This window comes from Pyrgilauda ruficollis, unplaced genomic scaffold (genome assembly GCF_017590135.1).
Source record: "Pyrgilauda ruficollis isolate IOZ18807 unplaced genomic scaffold, ASM1759013v1 scaffold60, whole genome shotgun sequence".
Taxonomy (NCBI): Eukaryota; Metazoa; Chordata; class Aves; order Passeriformes; family Passeridae; genus Pyrgilauda; species Pyrgilauda ruficollis.
Window position 1 is genome coordinate 5009253 of NW_024527711.1, and position 11859 is coordinate 5021111.

Sequence of the window (11859 nt, forward strand, 5' to 3'; positions counted from 1 at the left end):
ACACTTGGATCCAGCACATGATCCAGCACATGCCATTGCTACCATATCCATTAGAACTGGTTATAGGAATGGGGATAGATAGGGCTGAACACAAGCAACAGCATTAGAGTAGGGAATCAGAGCTTCATAAAGCTTGCCCACATGTCTTTGCTGTTCTCTGAGTTGCTGTTGGCTTCTTTATAACCCCACACAGGTTGTCACCAGAGTAACTTGGTGAGATTCAGTTCAAACCACTTGCTGTAGATGTCCTCAGTCTGAGACATCACTGCTGTCATTTAGGTTTTCTGTAAATTTCTGATGTTTATCCTTGCAAAATTTCCTCCCGGCCTTCTGTCAACAAAACACTTTTCAAGTATGTGCAAATCCTTAGGACCTAAGTGTCCTGAACTCTGGAAAAATTACAGTAGGGTTTTACAAAAACACATCAGTGTTAACTTCCTCGGCTAATCACTGTATGGCTATGTGGCATGACTTCAATTAGTTTTCTTTCTTTGAAGGTTGCAGCTGTTGATCTCCTTGTACCAGGAATAGGGGAGTTGTGTGGAGGCAGCTTGAGAGAGGAGCGACTGCCCTTCCTCGAATCACGCTTACAGAGGTATGGAAAATCCACAGATGCCAGGAGACTAGCCTGAGCAGGAGAGTATTTTAGCAGCTCTCTGTGGTTGGTAAGACAGAGGAGCGGAAGGCCAGCTAATAGTATTTAAAATAAACCTATTTTAAGGCTTCAGATATCTTTGTGATATCTATTTATCTGAGTAGGTGACTGCAAACTGGTGAAGAAGTTCTTGTGTTTCTGTCACAGGTGTGCAAAGGGCCTCTGTTTTAGCTCATCAGAGAAGAAAAGTTTTCTTTGATCTAAGAGGCCAGGGCAGTAGAATGCCTCAGCTCTGCTGCAACTATCTGGAGCAGGGTCTGCTGGGGGACACTTCATCCTTTTCTTCAGTTTTTGTGGCTGAAAGTGCATTATGAAGGTGGAAGTTGTCACATATACAGAACTTAGATATCTGTCATCACGTTGTGTAACTGAGGAATTGCATTTTTGGTCAGAAGCTTTGCCAATTGTGATGCAGCTGGCCTCAGTGACTGGCCTGATTTCAGAGAATATGGACTTTGCTAATAGTTTCATGGGAAGCTTCATTGGAACTGCTCAAGTCCTGTACTGTGTCATGGGGGCTCCTCTTTCCCTGCTGCCTTAGTCTGTATCTTGTTAGTTTTGGTAATTTTAGGCTAACTTCAATGTCAGAATATCAAAGCTGCTTTTCAGTTAATAATTGATGTTATACATTGGGTAATTCTCAGTTGTTCTCTGGATCCTATTTGATTGTTCAAAAGTTTTGTAGAATCAGAGAATGGTTTGGGTTGGAAAGTACCTTAAAGACCTTCTAGTTCCAGCCCCGCTGCCATGAGAAGGGAGACCTTCCATGAGATCAGGTTGTGCAAAGTCCCATCCAGCACTTGAACACTTCTGTTTGGGTCAGTCATACACTGGTGCAAAGCAATGCTGGAGGAAGGTTAATCCCAGAGTAACACCATTTGCACATTGGGAATTAATTTGTTGCTTAAATCAGCCACATGCTCACACAGATAGATCTAGTCAGTGGGGAAGAGCAAAATCTACTTCAGCATAATGAATCCAAAAGGCACCAGGCAATTAAAATCACCAGAACATTAATTCTCCGTTGTTACTGTAGGATGATGATATTCCCTGTGCTTCCTGCTGCTCTCCCTGTAGGCTCTCTGAAGCAGGCATGCTTCAACTCATGTAAAGTACAATGTTGCCTGCTGCACTTTTTCAGTCAAAACTTTTTGCCAGTATCACAGTCCACAGTCCTCAGGAAGAGAAGGGTCCATGTGGAGTTCGAAGCCGGACTTTCTTGTTTGTCAGGAAAGTCATAGAAAGCATTCCAAGGTACAAATGGGGTGTGTCTTTTGTAAATCACACCTCCTTTCACATGTTTTTCTTGATTTTCAGTTCTTAGGATTTGCTTTTGTTAAACTTAAATACTTTAGACCTTTAAATTCTATTTCCTACAGAACCAGCATAACCTTAGAGAGAAAAAACAGGATTCTTTTCTTCTTATGCATGCTTCATACAATAGCTCACCAGGTTTTCTCTTTTTTAGTAACATGCTCTTCCAGGCAAGTGCTGCTTGTGCAGAATAACTCTGTTCCTTTACTTACAAGGGATTTTCTTTTTGTTTCACAGATTAGGACTCACAGATGCCTATCAATGGTAAGATGCCACCTTGCTCTGCAAGCTCTTGTTATTCTTTTGAGACTGGAGTTCTTTTAAGCAACTGGAGTTTTGTTTGTTTTCTTGTTTGTTTGTTTGTTTGGTTTGGTTTGGTTTGATTTGGTTCTGAGGAAACGATTTTTTGGCCCTGTTGCCCTGCCATCATTGCCAGTCTAAATGAAATAGGCAATTCATTTAAACAAAGGTTAATCTAATGCTACTTAGTTTATGCCTCCAATTTGTCCACTCACAGAACAGGTTATTCCTCTCAGGATTGCATGAGGTGATTTTTGATATTAAATAATGATTTTTGATATTAAATCATTAGGCTGTGTTGGAAGCTGGGTCAATTCTGACCACTATGCAGAAGATAAACAGGTTACAGAACCACAGCAATTTGTGACCTTTAAGAGGTCTATGAATAACTCCCTTTGCAATTGACAGAGCAATTGGGTCGAAAAATCTTCCCTAACAAAGCAGTTAAAGCAATTAAAACTGTCCTCCTAAGGAGACAGATCAACCTTTGAATTAACAGTTTAACCCATTAAAACGACAGGAGGTTCTTAGTGTTTCTTGGTATGTACTTCATCACAGCTACTGTGAGAGTGGTAGTGCAGAGAATTTTAAATTTAGAAGAGTATTCTGCAGTATTTGGATTGATCATTAGGAAGGCTGCCTTGAAAAAAAGCAAAGTATGGGTTCTTCACTCTCATCTTCCCACAACATGAAATCACTGAGGAACAGCCCAGCGTATGGCAGATCTTCACATCATCCATGTGCAAACAGGGTGAATTTAATTTCTTCCTTTGTTGTTGTATTTGTGGCCCAGAATACACCATATCCCTTTATCAGAGGGAGGGATTATCCTGAACAGGGTGATAAGTTTTGTGGTTAGATGCTAAGATACAGCCCAAGGAAGCCTGGTGTTCAATTGCAGAGCCTTCCAATGCTACTAAGATAGTGCAGCCCTGCCTCCTGCAAAAAAAAAAAAAAAAAAAAAAAAAAAAAAAAAAAAAAAAAAAGAGGGCACTGCCTGTCACTCATTTGCATTTTCATGTGATATGTAACAATCACATTCTGGAAACTCTTCCTGCTGTAATCTTGTTTTGGAGACTCTTTCCTCCTTTATTCCCTCCACTCCATCACAGACAATGTAACTTCCCAAAGAAGATTAAAGCTGTAACCCCCTGCCATAGCATAGGAAGGTGCAGGATAGCAGTAATTCTGGATGCTTCTGGACTGCAGTCCAAAATCTGCCAGAATACAGGTAGGTGCCTTGCCAGCATCCATCTTTCCAGTGGAAGTGGCAAGAGAGACTAAAATTAATCTCCTCCAATTTAGTGATTGAATTGAGTCTCCAAAACTGGCTCACAAAGTCCTGGAAGAATAGTTGAGTCATTCCTTTTTAAATATAATATTTGCTGACTTTTGAATATGATCTCCTTTCAAGTTCCTTAACCATTGCCATATCTCTGATTCTGATTCACTGTTTTCTTCCCCCCAGTAAGCAAGAGGATATTGTGGGTCTGAGTGTTTCTAGGACACTTTCAGGATTGCCTTGTTTGTGGGTGAATCGTAAGGCAGAGGCAACTCATGATCTGCTTCTGCCATTCCTACCTTCTAGGAAGTTTTTCAGAAGACAGATAAAGTGACATGGTCAAACTCTTATAAGTCTTCTTCGGTACACTACGCCTTTCCTGTTAGGCAAGTTTCTTTCCATATAGAATATGAGCTGAAGTAGTATTTCACTTGATTTTTTAGTTATCTTATCTTATTTTCACACTTTTTCTTTTGAATTATAGATGGAAAATAGCTCAGAGCTGTAGATTATTATTTTGGCTAAACTGGGAGGTCTGTGGAAATGAAGTGGGAAAGTTGTGTGATGAGGATTCTCTGGGAGTTCATTGATTTCTCTGTGACCAGGGAGTATTAAGTATATTGCCTTGTAACAGGGGACTCGATCCTGTTTGCAGCCTCCAAGCGCCATCGTAAAAGTATCAAAGCAGGTACTTGGTAATGAACAGTGTTCCCTCCACCATGAGTGTGAGCAGTGTTTCAGACAGTCTTCCTAGGTGTAAGGCACTGCTTCCTTACTCTGATTATCTTCGTGTGCTTCAGTGGAGACAGTTGTCTCATACTGAACCCTTTACAGTCCAGGTACCCTTCTGATCTTCTGGTGTAACACTGATGAAAGTACACAGTAGCAGAGCAGGTGCTGTCTGCTGTCTTCAGGTGGATGTTACTGTACTGCTTTGGCCCTGCTCTTGCTCTGGATGAAGAAGATTGAGCTGTGTTGGGCTCTTTAACTTACGGTAATCTTTGAATGTCAGAGCGTTCTGTTGGGTCCTTGTGTGGCAGGGTAAAAAGTAGGAGTTGGGCTTAGGGAAAAGTAGCACTGGTGGGCCACTTGGAGCCCATGGCCAGTGACTACACTCGCCTCATCCTTTAACCTTCTTCAGAGCTCAGTGAAAACATGTAGCTCATCACTGTCCTTGGCAGCCACTGGTCCTATTACTCCTCTTTTGGGAAGAAATTGGAGTGCTGTGCTGGGGCAGACAGAGGCAGGCAGAAAGCCAGGGGCGTTTTTCTTGCACACACACCCAGTAGAATATTCAGTTTCATGGACTATAGTATCTTTGTCCTTTCAGCCTTATTTTTTTTCAAACTGGCCACAGAACCTTCAGCATAGCAAGGGGATTGCATAAAAGGTTGAGATTATATTTGTTTTGAAGAGACTGAAAAGAGCACATTCTGTTTATGAATGGTCAATAGGAGAGCACTGCTCTTCATAGTGCCTTGCTGTGCAACACAGGGAGCTCACAATGATGATAAAAGAATATAAATCTTTAAAAGGATGAATGGAAATGTTCTAACATGGCACATAATGAGTTCCTGGAATTCACTGCTGGTGGATGTTGTTATAGCACACACTTTAGTAAGACTCAAATCTTTGAAGACCTACCAGTGCTCAGGTCTAGAGCAGGAACACCTGGGCTAGCTGGGGTTGCAGAAATTTACTTCTCCTGTGGAATAATGCTGCACAGTCCAACAGTTGCCAATAGAGTGCTCAGCTTCCCTCTTAAGTATGAGCTACTGGCAAAAACAGCTAGACTAGTTCATGACTCTTTTTGAGGTGAGAATCATCCAATGTCTGTACACTGCTGAATGTAGGAAAACCTCAGGGAGCATTTTCCAGCCTAAAGGGATTTTTCTCTTCATCTGCAGGCAGTTACTTTTTCTTTCATCTGTGAAGAATGGAAAATTTCTCAATTCTTCTGCTTCTTCTATGCACAGTCATCAGAAGGGATTCACAGTCTTGATCCTCAGCACATTTAATTCAATGGACTTTTTCCATTAACTTTGATGGGTTTTGTTTCGCTCCTTTTGCCAAAATGGCTTCTTAAAGTGCTTTGAGATCTACAGATCAAAGTCCTGGATAAGCAAGGGTAGAATTTATTATTATTGTTCATCTGGAAGTAGCTGAGTTATTTCATCTTCCTACAATGACTTTATAAACTCTGTTGCCAGCAAAAAGGGAGAGAAGATGCTGGGCTTAGTCTCAACTGCCTTTGCAAAGGCTGATGCACTTACAGACATCATCAGAAAAGTTTGTGCTGTTACCTGTATTCTTGGTTACAGCTAAAGTCGTTACCAGCTGCTTTGGCAGTTCTGCTCAGAACACCTGAGCTGGGTCAGACTGATCTGCCATGGGCAGCACCTATCCCTCACATTTATGAAATCTTTCCTGCTTCGTGAGTCACCACCCTCAGCATCAGGTCTGCCCATCACCTTCCTTGCAAACCCTTGTAAAGCTGCACAGCAGAGCTCCCCAGGAGCAGTTCAGGGTATTTGCAGAGACTCAAGGTCTTCTTAATGCAGTCTGTGTAAAGTGGATAGGGATGAGGATCACCATGCTGTTGCACAGCCTGTGTGGTTTTATCCTGAGCATAATCCTCATCACAAGATGTAAGGTGCATACACCAAGCCTTAGTGAGCCAAGCTAACACCCAGCAGCACACAGAGAAAAGCACGTGGGTCCCAGTCATCAGAAAACATGTCCCACTCTTGGGCCTGCTGTTCAACTTGCAAACTGCACTTTGTGTGTCAGTGCTACAAGGGAGAAGTAAGCTCTGCTTCTCCTTTTGCTGTTTGGGCAGTGGAGGGGAGAGGAAAAACACTGGGGGGGAAAAAAACCTGAATATTGGATTGAGTGTAATAAATGGTTTCCCAAATTTTAACTACTGCTAATGAGCTGTAAGGAAAAAAAATATTTCAAGGTATGAAAGGCATACTGTCAAACTGAGTGACAGGGCAATCTTGCAGCTATAGAATTTGTGGGAGAGTTCTCTTATTTTGCAAGTAAGGGTGATCATGGGCATTACTTTATCTTCATTCTGTTAAAATACAGACTTCGAGCCAAAAAAGATCTGATGTCCAAGCAACTACACTCAAATATACATAACATATATTCTACATATTTATACATACATAAGTACATATACACACAAATATAATATTTCCTTGCAGTTCATTAACAGTATCTAAAATTTGGGAAGCCATTTATTGCAATCAATCCAATCTTAATTTCTTTCACAGTGTTCTGCCCCCCTCTACTCCACTGCATAAGTACTAAAACATATGCATTTATATTTAAGTGCTCTTTATTTTTTTTTAAGTGGGATGATGAAATATTCATACACCAAGATTAGAAGCAAGTAATACATCTGGAGTCACTCAATCCCCTACTAGTGCATTTATATAAAGAAGAATAACTTGGTGCCCTCAGCAACCTCAGAAGTAGCCCCACAAATCAATAGAAGCACTGAGATGTTTTTCACTTCTATTAAAATAAAACTGTTGGTGACAATTTATAGCTGCAAATACAGTGTCACATCAGCCACAGTCCAGCTGGGAAATGAGTAACTATAGAAGAGCCATCATAATCTTGTTGACACCCATATACTCAGAATATCTGCTTCCAAACGTTTTCTGAGTTTTCTGTGCACAACAGGTGCTGTTCTGCAAAATAAAATGTCTTGTTCCAGATCTCATTTTTAGAGAAGATATGTTCAAGGGGGTTTTTTCTGGCTTATTTATAGAAATAAATGAATCAGTTTGTAAGAGTGATTAGGGAAAAAGTAGCAAAAAGCCATTGTAATTACCTTGAAAGAAAAAAAATGAAGGAATGTTGAGTAGACAGACAGCAAGACCTATTTAAGCTTCTAAAGAAATTGCTGGAAATGAAATTACTTAGGCTATTGAAAAGCAAACAGAAATTGAAAGAATTTGCAGGACAGATTTCCACACCAACATGGCAAAGGCTAGACAAGCCCAAGCAGAGAGCTTCACCTCCAGTAGTGGAAGTGCTTTGTGACTCTGTAGGAACTTGGGTTTTTGCCTCTGCTAGGAATATTTTAGGTACTAAAACTAAAAAGGTGTTTCCAATATGAGCAGATGTCTGGTGCTCAAGCTGTTCTTCATTACCCAAACACATTTTTGCTCCGAAAAAACATGCTGTAGTGTATTGGCGAAGCATAGCTATGCTGGTTTGAATGGGTTTAAACTTGGGGCTTCTGCTAATACAATTCTGACATACCCCTGACCAACTCAGAAATCACAGTGGTTAGGGTCAAAGGGAAGTAATTAAGATGGAAAGCAAAACCCTAGATGAAAAGCTCACTTTAATGATGTCAGCATAACTGTGCTGCAAATGTAACTGTCTGTTTAAATTACAGGTATCTGGACCTCCGAAAATTTGGATCAGTTCCTCATGGAGGTTTCGGAATGGGGTTTGAACGCTACCTGCAGTACATCTTGGGAGTTGACAATATCAAAGATGTTATTCCTTTCCCCAGGTTTTCTCACTCATGTCTCCTGTAGCTCAGCAGTTGACTCACGTGGAGAAAACCACTGGTGTAACTGTGTGTATATAATATACCATGATATGACAGAGTGTGTTTCAGTGGGAAATCAAGGTAATTTTTATATCAATGAAACTCTTGGTCAATTTAATACTGGGTTATTGAAAATAATATATGTTCTGGTGAGATTATGGAAGGATACTGGCAGTTAATTTGATAGCAGCTCGTGTCTTCAGTGCACTTTTGGAGTATTAATAAATCCCACTTAACTAAAGGGTTATGATTCTCATGAGACTAGTACATGCCATGGAAGTACTGAACAAGCACTGAAGGTAGCAGGGGGTTTTATGTGAAATATTAAGAAGGAAGTGTGACCTAAAATGTTGTCATGGCTGTGATACACTTGCTACTGCTACAGTCAGGAAATGGCTACTGTAAAGCGTGATTCTCTCCACTCCGAGTTAAAAGCAAATACTGTTTACCTTGGAAAAATCAGCCAAACCTAGCAAGGAACAATGTTATACTGGAATTGCTGAAGTGAGTTTGTTGAATGATGTTTGATTTTGTGAATCATCAATAAAGATGTACACTGGGTTGTTTTATAACTCTGTATGGTTTCTTCTTCTGTTATAAAACTGTAGCTCTCAGCATGAGAGAGTTTCCTTCAGTGTCTGGTAGAGGTTTCATTTTCTGTATAACCAAATTAGTTGCACAGCTTCTGCAGAAGGTATCTGTCCAAGAAAGCACATATTCATAGCAGACGGAAGTGTTCAGTTCGATGAGAGTTCATTCATCCATCCATCTCTCCAGAGCCAACTTGCAGTTCATGGTGGGGTTTTGTTGTTGCTTTGCTTTTCTGCTGTTGTTGTTGAGAAAATCTCTCATTTGCTCGTCGGACCAAGCAGTTTGGTCTGTGTTGCGAAACAACAAACAGATGCTCCCAGGCGTTGCTGTGTATTAAGTAATTGCTTATCACTATAGGATCTGAACTCCTTGGCAGTCTCTAATGAGTTTATGCTCTCAGCTTCTCTGCCAGGTAAAGAAATACTCATTTGTGTTTCAAAGACAGTATTATGGGAAGAGATTTGCCTGCGGCAACTGGAAACCAGTGATTTATTTGGGACTTGAACTGAGGGTTTCCAGCATCCTTCTTCCCTTCCAAATGACCACAATCCAGCAAATTACCATTTGCATAGTGCTTGCTACTCTGGAGCCCACTATGGCTGGAGCATAAACCATGTATATAAAGAGGAAAAGCAAGGTAGTGGCCTTACTGCTGATGAACCCCATGTATATGGGCACACACTACGAGAAGTGGCTGTAAGACAGCCCTGAGAAGTTCTTTTCCAAGTAGATGCAAGAGATTGAAAAATTGTAATCAACTAGCACTGCACTGGTAATACTGCAGTCACAGTTCTCTCTTGTAAAGCTGCGTGGTACTGCAGCTGCAGCATCTAAAAATACCTGTTTATGTCATGTGGTACCTGCCATGTCTCGGTGTGCTCCACGGCTGGGGTTTTTACCTGTTGTGATCATGCAAGCAACATCACCATGAGGTCATTACTTTGGGGGGTTTCTTGTGTGCACTGAGACATCTCCTGCATATCAAGATTTTTTCATGTCTCCTTCATCCACTTGATTAGGCAGGTGTTAATTGTGCGTTTGCTGGTTTGCATTTCCCAGTACAGCCCTGAGTTGGCAAGTCTGGTTCCACAAAACTGTTCGAGCACCTGCCTTCCCTTTGAAACCACTGAGAAGTTCCCACATCAGACACTGAAGTATCTTCCTGCATTTGGACCATCTCTCCTTTAGTATGTTATCTTAAGTGTTATTGCTGGCCTTTATGTTTTGGAATTACTTCTCTGCAGAAAGATGTGGAAAGAGTACAGCTGCCAAACAGCCCCGTCCATACATGTTCCCTAAATGACTTGCAATGAGCAGATGTCCTTATTGAGGTCCTTAGTCACTGATTCTGTCACAGTTGCTGTAAATGAGAGTGCCTGAACTGGAAGCCCATCGTCTGAGAATTGAGTGGAGTGATGGCAAAACATCTTCTGTCCACTCTGCTGTCAATCCCCAACAGCAGCTCTGGGCTGCCTGTGTTGTTTTGGCATCAACAGGAGGTCATTGATCCTGTTCTGAGATACCAGATCTGATGGGCAAGGCAGGGCTAAACGGCGACAGGTGAAAAACAAGATGTAAAAAAGAAGACAATGGAAGGTGTCAGAAAGCTCTAGGTTAATGTGATGTGAGTCACAATTTACAGGGGAGGGCACAACTGCTTCAAACAGGTTTGCAGGGTGGCTGTCAGAGTGACAGGGCAAGAACAAACAACTGGTCTAATCCATCTTTCATTCTTTGCCCTTTTCAGAGGTTGTTGCAGGACTGAAGGTAAAGGTTGAAACTTTGATTTGCAGATAGGTAGATGTAAGTAAGAAAGAAGTAACAAGGATACACTGTGAGTAGTTTTTTGTGTGTTTCCAACTAGGTGTCCATAAGGAGCAGTCTCCCCAGTCTTCTACATGTCCTGGTTCATTTCAAGATGCTTGATGAGCTGGCTATCCAGTGAGCTAAGGGGACATTGCCTTTGGGTCCGAAAGCTAAAAAAAAACTACCCCTGGTAATTTGGGGTTGAAGCAGGAGCTGAGCAGGGTTGTCCCAAGAGAGGTTACCAGATGGCTCAGAAGGGGAAGGAAAGGTTGTCTAGTCTTGGTAGCAGCCTTCAACATGTGCTGGTTTTGCTAGTGAGAGAGAGAGAAGAGGCTGAAGCCCTTTGCATTATGATACTGCTCAGGGTTAATATCAAGATTGGCATTCTTGTGAGAAACTTAATTTATGGGTAGCCAGCAAGGGTGGGATCCACTGTTTCCCTCCAGGCTGGCATTGTTCACCTCGTGCTATGTATATATAACATGGACTGGTATTGCCAAGGAATGCAACATGTTTTTTCTGGGATTTCCATGTGGAATGTCATGTATTTCCTTTGAATCTCCCTTCTAGAATGAAACGGAAGTTAATCTGGAGGACGGGGAGGTCATTTCTTTTGGCCATGTAAGCAGGGAAATGCACCAAGATTTTCTTAATTTAGGCAGCTTTCCTTGCTACATCTTCTCTTAGAGTCTGCACCCTGACAGTGACTGAAGCCAGATAAAAACTGTGACACTTCTTCAAATAAGCAGCTGTTACTCTCTGCAGACAGGAATCACCTCTTAGGCTGACCGTGCAGTGCACAGTGTGGTTTTAGTGCTGGGGTGTTTTTAGTGCTGTAAGCAGTCAGCTCTCAAGCCCAGGTGACCAGCACTGTCTCTGCTAGCATCATTTTGTAAGTATTTCTTGAAGTTTCAGTTACTCAGCAGCCCGTGCTTGCCTCTTTTCAAGTCTGTCCTCACTCTGAGCTTCAGAGGAAAGAATGAGTGTCATTGATTACAGCGTCGGTAGCTTTGCAACATTAGAACAGAGTGATGGGAGATAAAAGAGCTACACCATAAACTTTGCATAACTAAATGCCAGCCTCTCAGAAGAGTGTTTAGAGGAAAATGTCTGTTTTTTTCACTTCAAGAATATCAGATAATCCCTTCACTTCATTTTTTAATGTGTAAGATCAAAGTATCCCAAAGTACTCTGATTTTTAATTGAAAAAATAATACCTGCAGAACTAACACCCTGTTCCAGTCTTCTCATTTTTAAATCCACAGCAGAGCAAATGCACACTCAGAAGCTAGGAGTAGACATTGCTGTTCTCTCCTTTATGATTTACATTGTGAT

The 11859-nt window shown here is 41.4% G+C and overlaps 1 protein-coding gene across 1 annotated transcript in view; it reads left to right on the forward strand.

The window, feature by feature from the left end:
* Window positions 1-8693, forward strand: part of NARS2 (asparaginyl-tRNA synthetase 2, mitochondrial) — a 48659-nt gene extending 39966 nt beyond the window's left edge. Inside the window, exons 12-14 of the mRNA XM_041483630.1 lie at window positions 498-595; window positions 2207-2233; window positions 7969-8693. Of these exons, the coding sequence (XP_041339564.1) occupies window positions 498-595; window positions 2207-2233; window positions 7969-8113 (270 nt within the window). The 3' untranslated portion in view covers window positions 8114-8693. The remainder of the gene's footprint in view (window positions 1-497; window positions 596-2206; window positions 2234-7968) is intronic.
* Window positions 8694-11859: the final 3166 nt, after the last annotated feature.